This window comes from Lampris incognitus, chromosome 1 (assembly GCF_029633865.1).
Source record: "Lampris incognitus isolate fLamInc1 chromosome 1, fLamInc1.hap2, whole genome shotgun sequence".
NCBI classification, from domain to species: domain Eukaryota; kingdom Metazoa; phylum Chordata; class Actinopteri; order Lampriformes; family Lampridae; genus Lampris; species Lampris incognitus.
In genome coordinates this window covers 37428990-37447775 of record NC_079211.1, presented here as the reverse complement: position 1 = coordinate 37447775, position 18786 = coordinate 37428990, and the positions used below count along the sequence as shown (strand labels likewise).

At 42.4% G+C, this 18786-nt stretch overlaps 1 protein-coding gene across 2 annotated transcripts; it reads left to right on the top strand.

Annotated features, from left to right (window-relative positions):
• The first annotated feature begins 8007 nt into the window (after positions 1-8007).
• si:ch211-255i20.3 (transmembrane emp24 domain-containing protein 11) lies at positions 8008-16815 on the top strand. 2 transcript variants are annotated; one of them, XM_056291576.1, is made up of 5 exons: positions 8008-8363; positions 10504-10595; positions 14282-14407; positions 15003-15146; positions 16081-16815. In XM_056291576.1, exons 1-5 carry the CDS (start codon positions 8228-8230, stop codon positions 16228-16230), a joined length of 648 nt encoding a protein of 215 aa, XP_056147551.1. In that variant the 5' UTR covers positions 8008-8227; the 3' UTR covers positions 16231-16815. The 2 variants fall into 2 exon arrangements, with proteins under 2 accessions (XP_056147551.1, XP_056147543.1); XM_056291568.1 differs by having other exon boundaries at positions 15000-15146.
• Positions 16816-18786: the final 1971 nt, after the last annotated feature.

The following is an 18786-nucleotide window of genomic DNA, read 5'->3' as shown; positions in this document are numbered from 1 at the left end:
TATGTGTTTATGTTTTGTGTACATTCAATAAAGTGTAAATACATCTAAGGAAAATATGAGTTCATTGATGGGCATGCTTACATGGGAAGAGATCACAGTATTGAAAGAAAGGGCTTCAAGTGAGACTGGGAAAAAAAAGCTCTTTTCAGTTTAGCATATGGGTTTCATGGTTAAACTACGTACAGCTGCTTAAATTTGGATCTCCGTGGCAGTATGGGTCATGTTGTGAGTTGGTAGACTGCCTTTAAACCTGGAGTTTGAAACAGCCCTATCAGCAAGCATTCACCCTGAGCAAGACTCTGAAGCTGTACCAGCTGTGGGATCGCTGTTTTAAAGCTGATAATGACCTCTGTCCTCTTTGTGGAAGGTGGAAAGAAAAAAGAGAACATCTTTTTTTAAGCATTAATACAGTATTACTTGTTATTACATCATTACCCCAGCTTGGCATATTATCCCTTTCGTATGTTGTATGGTAAAAGAAGAGGAAAAATATTAGTAAGCCTATGCTGCAGGTGAGAAAAACCTGAGTGCAGGGCTGAAAGGCACTCTCCCCTCCTAATGCCATACCATTATCATAATGGCAGTGCCCCTTTATCAAAGCACTTACCCCTCAGTGGGTTAGTGTGAAAGAATGCGGCTTAGCCGATGAGCTTCCAGGTGTGATTGTGTAAGAAAGAGTATTGCTAAAAGATAAAAGCAAGAACGCATAGTCAGCCTTCCCTCTATTAGTTTCTCTACTCTTGTGTGTAAAAAAGAAGAAATGAAAACTTACAGAAAGAGAGAACACTGGCTAGATAAAATAATTCAAAACACACTATGTTACTGAATAAGCATCAAGTGAAACAAGCCTTGCACGGTGATTAATCCAGCATTTTGCAAACAAACATGTTTATTCAAAATGTCTTAAATGCAAAACCAAACAAAAATATAGCTGCAAGCAGCAATGACTGGGATCCAAGCAGAATGCACAGTTTCAGAGAAGAGAGCTTGAAAAGCTTGAAAAGTAGACAAGGTAAAATTGACAGTGTTCACAAGGAGGACTTGAACCGAAGACCTTTGTGACTTGCGCTGTGACATGGTTTGTCGCACACTTTAGTCCCCAATTGTACCCATCCAATATCCCACTCTTCTGAGCAGTCCCGGTCACTGCTCCACCCCCATAGCACGTGGGAGGATCATGCTATTCCCCCCAGTTCCCCCCTCCTCCCCGAACAGGCACCCCGACCAGGCACCCCGACCAACCAGAGGAGGCGCTAGTGCAGCGACCAGGACACATACCCACATCCGGCTTCCCACCCGCAGACACGGCCAGTTGTGTCTGTAGGGACACCTGACCAAGCCGGAGGTAACACAAGGATTCGAACCAGCGATCCCTGTACTGGTAGGCAACGGAATAGACCACTACACTACCCGGACGCCCCACTTTCTCAGATTTTGAGGGAACAAAACGGCATGGGCCAAATAGGAGCATTTTTGTCAGTTTAAACTTAAAAGACTCACAACAATTAAACTTTTGGGGATAAAATTGTGTAAAAATAAAATCACATCAACCCGCTTTTCTTGGGTGTATTGTCAAAGATTTTGGTGAAATTTGTTCAAAAATTGGATGAAATAGAAAATGTGATTTTGATATTGATGAAATATTGATGAAAACATAAAATTGAGCTTATGCTTATAAATCACTCTTCACCAAACTTTATACAACGAACTGAACATCACCTTAGCACATGTGGACAATTTTTCACTCAGCTAATTATGAGATATAAAGTTTTCGCATTTGTGCCACCCCCTAGAGGTGAAGCACAATGCACACTAATATGTAAGCTTGGTGAAAACTCTGAACATGTGTCTCAAATTTCAGGTTGATGTCTCAGTTATTGCAAATTTTTGAAAATTAGCTATTTTGATAAAAATGTATCGGGTTATATAATCGAAATGGACTCACATATTGAAATTTGTTTATCATCTTAAGATCAGTGAAGTCCCTAGATGATTCTGACTAAGCTTTGTAATGATTGGTCCAGCGATCTCTAACAAGATGCTGAAAGAAGGTTTTAAAGAAAATGGAGAAAAAAGTTAAACGGACATTTTTACAACAGAAAACCAACGGAGCAAAGATGCACATGACTTGAGAGATTAAAACGATGAAAGAATTTTGATGCTAGGCCAAGCTGTTATCAAGATAATTGCGAAACTGTCTACTACTACTAATACTTTCGGCTGCTCCCGTTAGGGGTCGCCACAGCGGATCATCCGTTTCCATTTCTTCCTGTCTTCTGCGTCTTCCTCTGTCACACCAGCCACCTGCATGTCTTCCCTCACCACATCCATAAACCTCCTCTTTGGCCTTCCTCTTCTCCTCTTCCCTGGCAGCTCCATATTCAGCATCCTTCTCCCAATATACTCGGCATCTCTCCTCCACACATGTCCAAGCCATCTCAATCTTGCCTCTCTTGCTTTGTCCCCAAACCGTCCAACCTGAGCGGTCCCTCTGATATAATCGTTCCTAATCCTGTCCTTCTTCGTTACTCCCAGTGAAAATCTTAGCATCTTCAACTCTGCCACCTCCAGCTCCGCCTCCTGTCTTTTCGTCAGTGCCACTGTCTCCAAACCATATAACATAGCTGGTCTCACAACCATCTTGTAAACCTTCCCTTTAACTCTTGCTGATACCCTTCTGTCGCAAATCACTCCTGACACACTTCTCCACCCACTCCAACCTGCCTGCACTCTCTTTTTCACCTCTCTACTGCACTCCCCGTTACTTTGGACAGCTGACCCCAAGTATTTAAACTCAAATGCCTTTGTCACCTCCACTCCTTGCATCCTGACCATTCCACTGTCCTCTCTCTCATTCACGCATAGGTATTCCGTCTTGCTCCTACTGACTTTCATTCCTCTTCTCTCCAGTGCATACCTCCACCTCTCCAGGCTCTCCTCAACCTGCACCCTACTCTCGCTACAGATCACAATGTCATCCGCGAACATCATCGTCCATGGAGACTCCTGCCTGATCTTGTCCGTCAACCTGTCCATCACCATTGCAAACAAGAAAGGGCTAAGAGCCGATCCTTGATGTAATCCCACCTCCACCTTGAACCCATGTCATTCCAACCGCACACCTCACCATTGTCACACTTCCCTCATACGTATCCTGCACCACTCCTACATACTTCTCTGCAACTCCTGACTTCCTCATACAATACCACACCTCCTCTCTCGGCACTCTGTCATAAGCTTTCTCTAAATCTACAAAGACACAATGCAACTCTTTCTGGCCTTCTCTATACTTCTCAATCAACATTCTCAAAGCAAACATCGCATCTGTGGTGCTCTTTCGTGGCATGAAACCATACTGCTGCTCGCTGATCGTCACCTCTCCTCTTAACCTAGCTTCTATTACTCTTTCCCAAATCTTCATGCTGTGGCTGATCAACTTTATACCTCTGTAGTTGTTACAGTTCTGCACATCGCCCTTGTTCTTGAAAATCGGTACCAGTATGCTTCTTCTCCACTCCTCAGGCATCCTCTCACTTTCCAGGATTGTGTTAAACAATCTAGTTAAAAACTCCACTGCCATCTCTCCTAAACATCTCCATGCCTCCACAGGTATGTCATCAGGACCAACTGCCTTTCCATTCTTCATCCTCTTCATAGCTGCCCTCATTTCCTCCTTGCTAATCCGCTGAACTTCCTGATTCACTATCCCTACATCATCCAACCTTCTCTCTCTCTCTCATTTTCTTCATTCATCAGCCCCTCAAAGTATTCCTTCCACCTTCTTAGCACACTCTCCTCACTTGTCAGCACATTTCCATCTCTATCCTTGATCGCCCTAACTTGCTGCACATCCTTTGCAGCTTGGTCCCTCTGTCTAGCCAATCGGTACAAGTCCTTTTCTCCTTCCTTAGTGTCTAATCTGTCATACAACTCACCATACGCCTTTTCCTTTGCCTTTGCCACCTCTCTCTTTGCTTTACGCTGCATCTCCTTGTACTCCTGTCTACTTTCTTCATCTCTCTGACTATCCCACTTCTTCTTTGCCAACCTTTTCCTCTGTATAATTTGCTGTACTTCCTCATTCCACCACCAAGTCTCCTTGTCTTCCTTCCTCTGTCCTGATGACACACCAAGTACCTTCCTAGCTGTCTCCCTAACTATTTCTGCAGTGGTTTTCCAGCCATCTGGCAACTCTTCACTACCACCCAGTGCCTGTCTTAACTCCTGCCTGAACTCCACACAACAGTCTTCCTTCTTCAACTTCCACCATTTGATCTTCGGCTGTGTCTTCACTCGCTTCCTCTTCTTGGTCTCCAAAGTCATCCTACAGACCACCATCCGATGCTGCCTAGCTACGCTCTCCCCTGTCACCACCTTGCAGTCTCCAATCCCTTTTAGATGGCGCCTTCTACATAAGATATAGTCCACCTGTGTGCACTTTCCTCCACTCTTGTACGTCACCCTGTGTTCCTCCCTCTTCTTGAAATATGTATTCACCACAGCCATTTCCATCCTTTTCGCAAAATCGACCACCATCTGTCCTTCCACATTTCTCTTCTTGACTCCATACCTTCCCATCACCTCCTCATCACCTCTGTTCCCTTCACCAACATGTCCATTGAAGTCCGCTCCAATCACCACTCTCTCCTCCTTGGGTACCCTCTCCACCATGTCGTCCAACTCATTCCAGAATTCTTCTTTTTCATCCATCTCACACCCAACTTGCGGGGCATATGCGCTGATAACATTCAGCAATAAACCTTCAATTTCCAGCTTCATACTCATCACTCTGTCTGACACTCCCTTCACCTCCAGCACGCTCTTGACATACTCTTCCTTCAGAATTACCCCTACCCCATTTCTCCTCCCATTCACACCATGGTAGAAGAGTTTGAACCCACCTCCGATACTCCTGGCCTTACTCCCCTTCCACCTGGTCTCTTGCACACACAGTATGCCTACCTTTCTTCTTTCCATCATGTCAGCCAGCTCTCTCCCTTTACCAGTCATAGTGCCAACATTCAAAGTTCCAACTCTCACCTCCACATGCCTACCCTTCCTCCTCTCTAGCTGCCTCTGGACATGCTTTCCCCCTCTCCTTCTCCTTCGCCCAACAGTAGCATAGTTTCCACCGACACCCTGCTGGTTAACAGTACCGGTGGCGGTCGTTGGTAACCCGGGCCTCGACCGATCCGGTATGTAAGTCTTATTTATGATCCGCATATTTGATTTGGCAAAGATTTTACGCCGGATGCCCTTCCTGACGCAACCCTCCCCATTTGTCCGGGCTTGGGACCGGCACTAAGGATGCACTGGCTTGTGCATCCTCAGTGGCTGGGTTATAATTGCGAAACTGTAAACTTGATTATTACAGTGCCACCTTGAGGTCAATGGGTGTCATTTTATGTGTCTGAGTAGTGGGTGCAATTTGCAACCCACCTGCCAATTTACATGTTTTTCGGTCTTTCAATTTTTGCTGCCCAAATACTTTTATTAGGGAAAAATAATAGGAAATTAAGAGAGAAGAAAGTATGACAACAAAAACAATAAGGCTCCAGCAGCTTTGCTGGTTGGACCCCTAAAACACAAATGTGATCTTGTGCCAGATTTGTTTAGTCGATATGTGGTGGATCTAACATTTTCCTTTGGCATTTATTTTCCCTATATGTGAATAAATGCTGTGCTAAATGGGTAAATACTAAGTAAAACCTTTTAATGTCTGGTCCTAAGTAGCGAACAATTTATGTACTAGATACCCGTAGTCAGAACCAATGGGGTTAGGGTTGACTTTTTGTTCAACTCAAAGGGCAGAGCAAGGTTATTACACTGTTAAGGATAGAGGTTCAATTCCCAATGAGGTCCCCCATATCAAGAGGGTTTCCAACCACTGTTTCCTGTAGGGTGGATGGGATAGATAAATTGTGACAATCGAAAATTTCTTTGGAGTAAATAAAAGTATTGAAAATCTGTGTTTATATATTTGGTTAAAATCATCTAAAATCTTAAATGCTGAAAGAGTTCACATCATGGCACAATGGTTTACACCCACTGCTGTGCAGGACGGTACATTACACCACAAAGCCAGAGGCTCATTTGATGGATGGAACAGACACTAAATCCCCTCAATGTGTTCTTAGAAGTTTTTTTTTTGGGTCAGGAAGAAACTGCGCAAGTTTCAAACATTTCAGCACATGGCCATCCTCAGTGAACGATGTTTGCGCAAATTTGTAAACCAGATTAACTAACTGATGATCCAGAACTCCCCCACGTGACAGAGAAACCCTACCACAGATGACACAGACTGAATAGTGATAAGAACCAAACATTTAGCTGAAACAAGTGGCTTCCTTCCATTTTGAAGGACTTGCTGAACCTGAATCCAATAAGAATTTTAAAAAAAATAAATAAATAAAAAGCAAAGGGAAAATTACTGGAATGGAGTAGCAGCAGCAGCTTGAACAAATAAGAGATTCCTTTCTTAGTTTTCCCTCAAAGGAATAAATCACTGCATCTGATAAGTCAGAGAGAGAATATAAACGAATAAACCACATTTTATATATAGCATACAACAGAGTATATATTCAGTAGATTCAAAATGTAAAGGATAATTCCAGGCTTTTACAATTTGTGACCTATTTTCATAGTTTTGCCATCATGCATATCAGTTACGGCTATAACATTTTACTCAGAGGCTTTATTTCGGAGATTTTGGACATGGGACAACTGCTGAACACACTTTTACAACAGCATCTTATGGGGCAATTGAATACGAGCCTTACACCTGTCCTTTCAACAACAACAACAAACCCTAGCATCTCAGTTAGGCTGTGTAGATGATTTCCATATGGTTATGACATCTCAATTGCGTTGGCCTTTACCAGTGTTAACTATGACCTACAGTAAGTATAGGGCTCAATTTTTTGTGTTGGTGCAAGGCCGGCGGAGGCACAAGTGCAGGCTGATTGGTAATTTCCCCTGACACAAGGTGATTTTTTCCACCCAGGCTGTAAAATTATATCAAGATCAAGTTGAGGTTTTTACTGTTGGCCTTAAAATTCGACACATAAGGATTTTGACTAAGTTGGATGTTCAGCATAAAGAACATAAGGGACCATAAAACAACGTCCTAACATGGAAATGTTACATATCTAAGCATGTCTCTTGAGAATATATTAGTTCTTGCAAAAAACAACAGTTCCCCAAATGTTGAACTACACAGCAAATATCAATAATCAATAAATATATTTAATAAAAGTCAAATTGCATGAAATGGAGTAAAATAGAGCAGCAGTGTGATGGTTTGCACAGCCTGGACCTACAGATTCAGCACTTATGCTGCTTCAAGTTGCGCCAGATGCTGTGATGAAAATTAGTTCGAAAGAGCGAAGGAGCAAAAATGGAGATTCACTTTACAACTAAACTTATTTAATGTTTAAGAGGGGGCGATATTGTATTTATGTGACATTTTGGAACTTATTTTCAGAGTAGAAAAACCTGACGCAGTGTGGGAGGAAACAGAGATCTGCTTCTTGGTTTAGATTTTTAGAAGACAAGCTTTACAGATGCTGAACGTGAGGGGTTCATCAGTACAGGGTATTGTTTTATTTCATAGGTGACCTGATCTTAAGCTTAAAAGGTGTGTGTATATGCCAAACATCCTTCTGTGTGAAACGTATTATATTGCATTTTCCAATAATGATTTAGTAATGACCTCGGCCCGAGTTCATCTAAACCTAAAACTTTGATGAATGTATGAAAAGCACGGCAAACAAAGTATCCACACCATTCAGTACTCTATCGAGTTCTCTGTCAGCCCTATTCACTCACTGGTCTGATCTGCTTTTCCACTGGCTACCAAGCAAACCAGTCATATCAGCTGCAGAATGTCTCGTCACCCAATGCAGCATCTGCCTGTTTCTCACACCCAGAAATGTCTCAATTTCAGCCTTACGGCCCACATAATGCTAAAATATACAGGATACTTGCTCTTTTGGCTGTAGTCTCGATGAAGTATCACTAAATTTTGGTTTTAGACTCTGTGTAGATCAACAAAATCAATCTTAGTTATATAGAGAGCAATTTAGAGTACATGCAGACACATTTTCGAGACTTAAGTTCGTTTCTTCGACAGAAAGTCAATACTGACAGACCTTGGTCAACTATTTGTCAGGGGGTTTTAAGCCCAAGCTCAGAGGCTTGGTTAAGTTTATTGTGAAGTGCAGAGTAGATGAGAATGGGTTTAAGAGGCATTGGTTTTTTACTCCAGTGTTACCTGGTGCTGACAGCAGCCATGTATTTTGATCTAGGTGAACAAGAGGAGAAATGCATCATCGAAGAGATTCCTGAAGACATGCTGGTGACTGGTGAGTCCTGGAGAGGTAAAAATGATAGAGAAAGAGGAGAAAGGCGGATTAGAGAAAAGTGGAGACAGAAAGATGGATAACAATCTATTGAGTTTAATATCTGCATTTCAGCTTCACCATAGACGGACAGTAAAAGTATATATGAATAGTTTTTGAGTTTTTTTGTTTTGTTTTTGTTTTTTTGCAGTGTGCCATGTAGCGAGTCTCACTTTTACATGAACTGAATTCTAACATGAACTGAATTCTAACTGAATTCCAATAATTACAGTTTGCATACAATGCTATCTATTTCCGACTTTGTTTATACTATATCTATACCATATATTGTCAACGAGGGATAGTTTTCCCACATCACTTTATTGTAAGTGTTTACAAATGTTTGTTCTGGCAATAATCAAGCAGCTGAATATAATATATTCTCCAAGTTAAGCTGTAGAACAACTGTGAGAAATAGAGTGGTGAGAGAGAGAGAGAGAGAGAGGAGAGAGAGAGAGAGAGAGAGAGAGAGAGAGAGAGAGAGAGAGAGAGAGATGAGAGAGAGGAGAGAGAGGGAGGGAGAGAGGGGAGCAGAAACAGAGTGGTAGGTTTCAACTTTTTTTTTTTTTAATTATTACTTTGGTCATTTTAGTCTTTTTTAGATGGGACAGTGAGGAAAGACATGAAATGCAGATTGAAGAGGGAAGAGTAAGCTGAAGCAAAGGTTCCAGGCCAGATTTGAGCCCAGGTCCCTGCATTCAGGCCTGAGCCCATGTGGTACGCACTTATCTGACTGAAGCCTCCATGCCACCCCTTAACTTTTTAAACAATAATAACAAATGTGCAACAATGGGACTAGTCATACGATAATGAGTTTAACAATATATAAGTCATTCGTTTTTGTTACAGTAAGTGTACCTGTATAATAGTACGCCATTGATCTTGACTTTTTTGTCTGATTTCAAGTCAATTTCAATAATAACTATTTCCTAAACAGTTAATAGTTATTGCTGAATGTCAATTTCGACAATAACTATTTGCTAAATAGCTATTTGCTAAACAGGCACGTGACTCTAAAGAATCATTCCTTTTTTCTTTTTCTTTTTTTTTACAAACTAGGTCTTATCCATGTTGTTTTGACATCTTGCATATCAGTTATGATACAATGTTTCTCAGCGGCTATATTTTGGAGATCTTGACACAGAATAAACCGCTGGACACAGCTTAACAACAGTGTCTAATGTTGCCACGGAATATGGTCTTTAAACCGGTCGTTTCAACACCAAGTGCCTTGGTTAGACTGTGTACATCATTTCCCATATCTATGACTTCTCAATTGCACTGGCTACGTAGAATATCGATGGTTACTACTACCGACGGGAAATATAGGCCGGTTATTCATGCATGTTGAACCAGGACGTAGCTCAGCAATGCAATCAACCATTGATAATCAACCATTGATAGTACTGAACATTTCAAGTATCATATATGGTAGTGAAAATTTATGTTTTCACTTTCAAATAAGTGGTTTAGATAAATGGGTTACCCTGGACTTGCTGAGACATTCTGACACTTGTATTCCAAGACATCATTATATGCCATGGTAGAGCCCTTATCCAGCAATATCCCCATGTACAAGTTGTCACAAAAAAGCCAGTCAGTAAAGTGATACCATAACCGATATGTGCGATGGCAAAAGCTACAAAAAGAAGACCCAGGTCGCAAAAAAACCCCAGAATTATCCTTTAAAAGCATTTTAAAACAAAACTGAAATTAATGCTAAATACAATCCAGCAGCTTTAAATGGATTGAGTATCACTTCTAGAGTGTGTTTGTATTTGAGTATGAAAATGGCTTTCAGCGCAAATGCTATTAGGCCCTATCAACTAGACAATGTGGCAAGTTGTTCTGAGAGAGAGAGAGAGAGAGAGAGAGAGAGAGGAGAGAGAGACGAGAGAGAGAGAGAGAGAGAGAGAGAGAGAGAGAGAGAGAGAGTGAGAAAGAGAGAGAGACACACACACACACACACACACACACACACACACACACACACACACACACACACACACACACACACACACACACAGAGGGGGCGGGGGCAGAGCAAGAGAAAGCGATAGAGCCATCTGTCTCTCCCACCTGGTGTGTGTGGCTTTCCCTTCAGGTTATTTCTTGCTGGAGCCCTGGGACTTCAGGTCAGGCGCCAACTCGGCTCACCTTGGCGTCACTGTGACAGTGCGAGACCCAAACCATGAGGTATCAGACTCAAGGGAGAAGTTCATCAACAAAGGGAAAATTAAATCACACAAACATATGCGTCTGCTAATAAAAAAAACACTGCACATTCATCCATCTAAATCAGATCAAATGAAGCTGAACAAAGCCCAACCCATAGTGTATAATAAGATACTATGCCATTGAACAGTATGAATGCCTATCTGGACACAGCATAAGCCTGTAATTATCTTATCATCACTGGTTGTATTGGCAGGATTTTTTTTTAACCATTCTGTGCTGCTGACATTTCCCTCAAAAATCAGAGAACATGTTTCTTGACATCGCCAAGTTAATCAATTAATATTTTAAAATCATATTTATAAATCAAAGAAGTTGAATCAGTTCATCTGGATACAGTGTTTATTGACAGATACATTTTATCACTCAACTAAGTGACCTCTTCAGTCTCAACTGACTGCAGGTATCTACTACTACTTTTGGCTGCTCCTGTTAGGGGTCGCCACAGCAGATATATTATAATATTATAATCTCCCTTTACTGACTGAGTTTGAATGTAGAAATAGGCCTTATTGCCTCATTGACGTCTGGACCATTGGAGGAATCATCTGGGGGTATGGTGGGAACCGAACCCGTTTGGGTTATAGCAGATATCTGCAATCAATAGTTAACAAGCCAGATTACTACTTCTACTACTACTACTACTACTACTACTACTACTACTACTTTTGGCTGCTCCCGTTAGGGGTCGCCACAGCGGATCATCCGTTTCCATTTCTTCCTGTCCTCTGCATCTTCCTCTGTCACACCAGCCACCTGTATGTCTTCCCTCACCACATCCATAAACCTCCTCTTTGGCCTTCCTCTTTTCCTCTTCCCTGGCAGCTCCATATTCAGCATCCTTCTCCCAATATACCCAGCATCTCTCCACCACACATGTCCAAGCCATCTCAATCTTGCCTCTCATGCTTTGTCTCCAAACTGTCCAACTTGAGCAGCCCCTCTAATATAATCAGTCCTAATCCTGTCCATCTTCGTCACTCCTACTGAAAATATTAGCATCTTCAACTCTGCCACCTCCAGCTCCGCCTCCTGTCTTTTCGTCAGTGCCACTGTCTCCAAACCATATAACATAGCTGGTCTCACAACCATCTTGTAAACCTTCCCTTTAACTCTTGCTGGTAACCTTCTGTAGCAAATCACTCCTGACAATCTTCTCCACCCACTCCACCCTGCCTGCACCCTCTTCTTCGCCTCTCTCCTGCACTCTCCGCTACTTTGGACAGTTGACCCCAAATATTTAAACTCATATGCCTTCGTCACCCTCCACTCCTTGCATCCTGACTATTCACTGTCCTCCCTCTCATTCAGTAGTAGTAGTAGACAATAGTAGTAAACAATACAGTGTTGAGGAGCTCAATCAGGAGTCGTGACAACTTTCTCTTTCGGCTACACAACGTGCACCATTTTTTCCTTCACCTAACAACAACAACAAAAACCCCGCGCAGCGGAAGTGTGTCACTGTAAACACGAACCGAGAAAACAGCAGCTGTAAACAAACGTTCCTACTCGCTCAGTAAGGGGAATCATGTATCCTTATAACCACTACACACGTCCCCCCCAGAATTCGCCTTAATACGAAAAGTCCGTGTGGCGAGGGGGGGCGGATCTCTCTGCCCCAACGGCTCCGCTGAACAGGAGCTGGGGGCTGGTTAACCGCAGGCAGAGCAGCAGAGTCCCCACAGCTGGACCGGGGAAAGGGAGGGGCTGGGGAAGCAGGGGGCGGCTCGCCGGGGGAGGGGGGCAGGGCCGGGGGGGCACCCCCGCCGTGGGGGCAGGGCCAGACCAACAGGGCGGTCTAAGTCCAGGTGAGCAGGCTTGAGGCGGGTCCACAGAAACCCGCTCCAGCCTGCTGCCAACCTCCACCACAAAGTGCTTATCTCCAGTGTCCCGTACCTTTCACGGTAACCCCGAGAGGAGGTTCGACCACGTGAATGTGGACCTGGTAGGCCCTCTACCCCCCTCCCGTGGTTTCACATACCTGCTCACCATGGTCGACAGGACCACGCGATGGCCAGAGGCCGTCCCGCTTTCGTCCACAACAGCGCCTGAGGTTGCCCAAGCGTTCATCGGAACCTGGGTCGCCCGCTTTGGCACCCCATCTGACCTCTCCTCGGACAGAGGGCCGCAATTCACATCAGCACTCTGGAGGAGATTGCCGTGGGTTTAGGGGTGAGGCTCCATCGCACCACAGTGTATCATCCCAAGCTAATGGATTGGTCGAGAGGTTCCATTGCTCGATGAAGGCCACATTGCGGGCTACCCTCAAGGACGACTGCTGGGTCGACAAACTGCCTTGGGTCAATGCTTGGGCTCAGGACGGCCCCCCTAACAACAACAACAAAAACCCGCCGCGCAGCGGAAGTGTGTCACTGTAAACATGAACCGAGAAAACAGCAGTTGTAAACAAACGTTCCTACTCGCTCCATCAATAAGGGTAATTATGTATCCCTATAACCACTACCGCAGTTGCATAACGATCGAAACCAACGACCTGTTTCATATGCAAATATGAAAGGGCTCTAACCAGAGTAGAAAAAGAAGTGGGAGGGCCGCGTTGCACAACTGAGCAAGAAGATAAGTACATTAGAGTCTCTAGTTTGAGAAACAGACGCCTCACAGGTCCCCAACTGGCATCTTCATTAAATAGTACCTGTTAGAGCCTGTTTGTGCTGTCCTCTGAAGGGAGTAGTACACACCGGTGTAGGAAATCTTCAATTTCTTAGCAATTTCTCGCATGGAATAGCCTTCATTTCTAAGAACAAGAATAGACTGTCGAGTTTCAGATGAAAGTTCTCTTTTTCTGGCCATTTTGAGCGTTTAATTGACCCCACAAATGTGATGCTCCAGAAACTCAATCTGCTCAAAGAAGTGCCCATCCAACCAATCCAACTTGTGGGAGCTGCTTCTGGAAGCGTGGGGTGCAACTTCTCCAGATTACCTCAACAAATTTAACAGCTAGAATGCCAAAGGTCTGCAATGCTGTAATTGCTGCAAATGGAGGATTCTTTAACGAAAGCAAAGTTTGATGTAAAAAAAATCTTATTTCAAATAAAAATCATTATTTCTAACCTTGTCAATGTCTTGACTCTATTTTCTATTCATTTCACAACATATGGTGGTGAATAAGTGTGACTTTTCATGGAAAACACGAAATTGTTTGGGTGATCCCAAACTTTTGAACGGTAGTGTATGTTAAGAGGGAACGGCCATCGCTGAACCGGGGGAATGATTGCTGTGATTGCAATCATTCCCAAATCCTCTGTGAATAGTACACATGGCCACTGAATCTCTAGTTAATGGTCACGCCCATATTTGCATATGAAACTGGTCGTTGGTTTTGGTCGTTATGCAACAGTATTGTTTATACGGGTGGGGATACCTGCAGTCAGTTTACACTGAAGAGGTCACTTAGTTGAGTGATGACACGTATCTGTCAATAAACGTTGTATCCAGATGAACTGATGCAACCTTCTTTGAGACACTGAAGAGGTATTTGTTGCTTCCAATATCATATGATGATCAAACATTAGTTTAGTTTTTAAAATGTCAATATCATGGTTATCATATTAATTGGATGTTGTTGTGACACCCTTACTTCTCACCTACCTAGAGATTAAGAAAGGCTGGTCTTTGCAACTCTACAGGTGTTGATGACCAAGCGTTATGGCAAAAATGGAAAATTCACATTCACCTCTCACGCCTCCAGTCAACACCTCCTCTGCTTCCAGACCAACTCCACCAGGTTCTCAGTCTTTGCCGGAGAGAGGCTGGTTAGATCTGCACACACACACACACACACACCACACACACACACACACACACACACACACACACACACACACACACACACATAAAGAAAATTAATCTTAATATTCTGCTTAATATTCTCGTTTGTTGAGCACTTTTATCAACACCATTGATGGTTTCTGGAAAAAAACGCTAGATATATATATATATATATATATATATATATATACACTATACCTCACTGTGAACAAGACACAACACCACAGACAGTCTGTATTAACTACACACGCTGTATGTGCACAGGCTGATGTGCAAATGAACCAACACAAATAGACCTCACTTGGACTTTATGCCACAGGGAAAAGAAAAGATATAGATAAGAAAAGACATTTGGCAGATTGGCCAGAGTAAACATTTTTACACCCTTCACCATCTTCTGAGCTCTCTCTCTCTCTCTCTCTCTCTCTCTCTCTCTCTCTCTCTCTCTCTCTCTCTCTCTCTCTCTCTCTCTCTCTCTCTCTCTCTCTCTCCTCTCTCTCTCTCTCTCTCTCTCTCTCTCTCTCTCTCTCTCTCTCTCTCTCTCTCTCTCTCTCTCTCACACACACACACACGTAGAAGCTGCACTTGGACGTTCAGATGGGTGAACACTCGATTGACCGCAGCGCTGAGAGGACCAAGGACAATCTACAGATGATGGAGAGCAGCCTCAGTCACCTCATAGACCAGATGACGTACATAACCAGGCAGCAGGAGTACCAGAGGGTAAACAGTGATTCTCCATTCATCCATGTTAGAATGAATTTGTATTACAGACTTTCACATTGAGGTCTGGAATAGAGCAGCGCCCCCTGGAGCTGACAGGGTTTCATGACAGCTGAGTAAAACGACCTTTTGCACCTTAACCCAACCATAGTCTGTATGCCGAACTCCAACCCTACATCATAAGGGTTGCTTCTCTTCTCCAGATTCCCTCTTTTCTTTTGTAGCCTTGTTTCTGTGTCACTGACTGTAAATAACTTTTTAAATGTTTACGCTTGGGTAAAATGGTCTGACAGTTTCTGAGCGTTGTTTGCTCATCTGAGGAAAGTAAGAATGATTAATTACATGCCTTCCGCTGTTATTAATGGTAAATATTACAAATTGTTTGATAGGAGAGATGGTATTATTTGCCACAATAAAACTACCAAAAAGAATGCATGGAGCTAGAGAATATGGCTAAATGTCTTCGTATTAATACTGAAAAGAGCAAGGACAACATGCAGACAATGGCCTTGAATTGTATCATGAATTATCCGACAGCAAGAGAAGCTAGAGTTTTGCAAGGCCGCCTTTGTAAATAAGAATTTATTGCTAATGACTTGCCTGGTTAAAGGTTAAAAAAATCATTCACTCAATTAAGGTATATAGAAAAAATCTGCAAGGCATCACTTAAGTGTTTTTAACTACTTAGTATCTGTCACCTCCAAATAATTGTTCTAATGACCTTTAAACTGTTAACACCCTCTCTGTGCCAGCTGTGAAATCTTTCCTAATGTCGCTGTTGTTTACTTCTCCTCTTTAGCCTGTTCACAACCAAGGAAAAGAGAAAGCTTGTATCTGTAAAAACATTCTCATGACCATCACAGCAACTCTTTTCATGCAACAAGATTAATTTCTCACTCTGTCTTTGCTCTTCTTTTATCACCTCTGCTTCCAGGAGAAAGAGGAGATGTTCCGTCAGATCAGTGAGGACACCAACAGCAACGTGTTGTGGTGGGCCGTGGTTCAGACCTCCATTCTGTTGAGTGTTGGTTTCTGGCAGATGAAACGACTCAAAGACTTCTTTATCGCCAAAAAACTGGTCTGATTAAGACTTTAAACTGCTTGATACTTGATATTTTTGTACTTAATGGGCCGTCACTAACATCAAAAACCACTAGCATCAAAAATTCCAGTTTACATTACTGTAGAACATAGAACACACACTTTACAACATGCAGAAAGGTTTGTTTTTAACTTTGATGGTGTGATGGGCTCTCAGTGGAAAAACCCTCTGGCCTTGACACTAAATTGATTTTTCAAACCACTGGCAATGGACAATATCCCCCTCTATGGACACGATACAATATTCAATTTTTAGATAATGTTAAGACGATGTTATGACCCAAGGCAACGTTGCCAATATTGATGCCAGTATTTAGGTTGCCCTTATTCTTCGTCCATTCACCCTTAAAAAGTTGAGTTTGTATTATGGTAAACTATGAATGGTGGAATTTGTGGAGTTAACTGCAATTTGGATTTGGGCTCTTGATATAAAGACACAGTAATCCATGTATTTTTCAAAACACACCATATAAATTCACTTGATCAACAGCATTGTCCGATCCCAAATTGTTCAAATGTGTAAGCTACCGCCAACAGCACAGAGGCAAGGGAAAAGAATAAAAGTTTGGAAGAGGGGAGCATTTTTCTGAGTCATGTGTTACTGTTCCTGTCTCCGTCTTCTGACTACCTTCGCCGGAAGATACAGGGGAACCGAATTTATTTCGGATACAGGGCCGAAGTTCGCTGGCGCTGTCCGTCACTGCCTGGTGCTAGCTAGCTAAACTCCGGAGTACAACCCAACACAGTTCAATGGTTCACTTCGTCTGAAAATGGCGAGGACACCGTCTTCTCTCTTTGGAAACACATTTAATCCTTCTTCACAGCGGCACAAAACGTTGACATAGGTCCAATATACCACAGTTCCTTAGTAATAATATTTCCTTTCACTTGCGCGGAGCTCCCAATACCGTTCACGCCACACAACAACATCATCCTCATTCGTTCCTCCCTACCAACCAATCAGAGTCCGACCCCAGATCTTGCTCTTAAAGCGGTAAACCCTTATTTACCAACACATGTGACATTTCTGATTCAAGCTAACATTAAAGGACAGCTGCTTGACAGCTACCATAATTTCAAATGACTGATTGCAGTACATTTCAGCAATCACCACAGCACCAGATATAAAATAAAACAAACTTTCAACGATCATTTGATCCTTATCAGAGTTGATGTTTAGCGACTTTAACTAGACCGTAGTACAGACATAGATAGAAGTGCGCGCTGCGCAGGCTGTTTACAGGTATGGAACTAGCATATAGCGCACGTGTCTCCCTCAACCGCTATATTGCTAACTTTAATTCCCGATGAATTGACAATGGGTTGAATTTATGCTAAATCAACTACGCCGTTTTAAAATAGGCTAGCTACATTAAAACATGTCGAACTTGCCCGGAAATGAAAGGAGCAGCTAGCAAGACAGGTGTACTTTTTCTTTTTTTTAATGTCTGGAGCAGGCCATATTGTGAAATCTTTTTTTTTTAATTGAACGTTATTACTATACAATCAGAATTTTTCAGACATTCAGCTGGTAAGTGAAATATACATTCTTATATAATTTACATTTGTATAAGTTAAAAAAGGAAAAAATGAAATATGCAAAGTAAACAAATTAAATATAAAGATAAAGTATCTAAACATAATAAACAATAACCTAAATAAAGTCAACGAAACTTAATCAGGGGCTACAGAAAATAGTTCTTTATAATATGACAGTGTGTTCACTTTTTTTGTTCATCACAAGGGCCAATGTGTCTATGTACATAGTGAACTCAACCAGAAAAGCACCAAGGTTCGGGAGGGACCTAGAGAATCTTGCTTTATGTATGTGACATTTACCAAATGCAAGTATAAAATCTGTCTTGTAACAAAGATTTATTTTCACATTCAAATTTAACAATAATGTCTTTAGGCATAATTATCATGGAATGTCCAGTCGTTATATATAAAATTCTCTATGTCACTCCAAAACACAGATGAGGAGGGCCAGTGACAAAAATGTATAACCATTTCTGGCTCAGAACTACAAAAGGTGCAATTAAGATCTATGTCAGTAAATTTTGAGATTAATGTGTTTCATGGAGGGAATTTTAAAATGGATTTCTCAAATTTTATTTGAGATACAGAATTGAAAGGGGTTAACTTAATTTATAGGGGATAGCTATGTTATATGGTTTGGAGACAGTGGCACTGACGAAAAGACAGGAGGCGGAGCTGGGGGTGGCAGAGTTGAAGATGCTAAGATTTTCACTGGGAGTGACGAAGGAGGACAGGATTAGGAATGAGTATATTAAAAGGACCGCTCAGGTTGGATGGTTTGGAGACAAAGCAAGAGAGGCAAGATTGAGATGGTTTGGACGTGGGTGGAGGAGAGATGCTGGGTTTACTGGGAGAACGGTGCTGAATATGGAGTTGCCAGGGAAGAGGAAAAGAGGAAGGCCAAAGAGGAGGTTTATGGATGTGGCGAGGGAGGACATGTAGGTAGGTGGCTGGTGTGACAGAGGAAGAGGCACAGGACAGGAAGAAATCGAAACTGATG

Coding starts and splice junctions, on each gene's coding strand:
- si:ch211-255i20.3 (XM_056291568.1), top strand. CDS start 8,228: ATGAGAATGGGTTTAAGAGGCATTGGTTTTTTACTCCAGTGTTACCTG. Junction 8,364..10,503: donor TGAAGACATGCTGGTGACTG/GTGAGTCCTGGA, acceptor CTTTCCCTTCAG/GTTATTTCTTGCTGGAGCCC. Junction 14,408..14,999: donor TCTTTGCCGGAGAGAGGCTG/GTTAGATCTGCA, acceptor ACACACACGTAG/AAGCTGCACTTGGACGTTCA.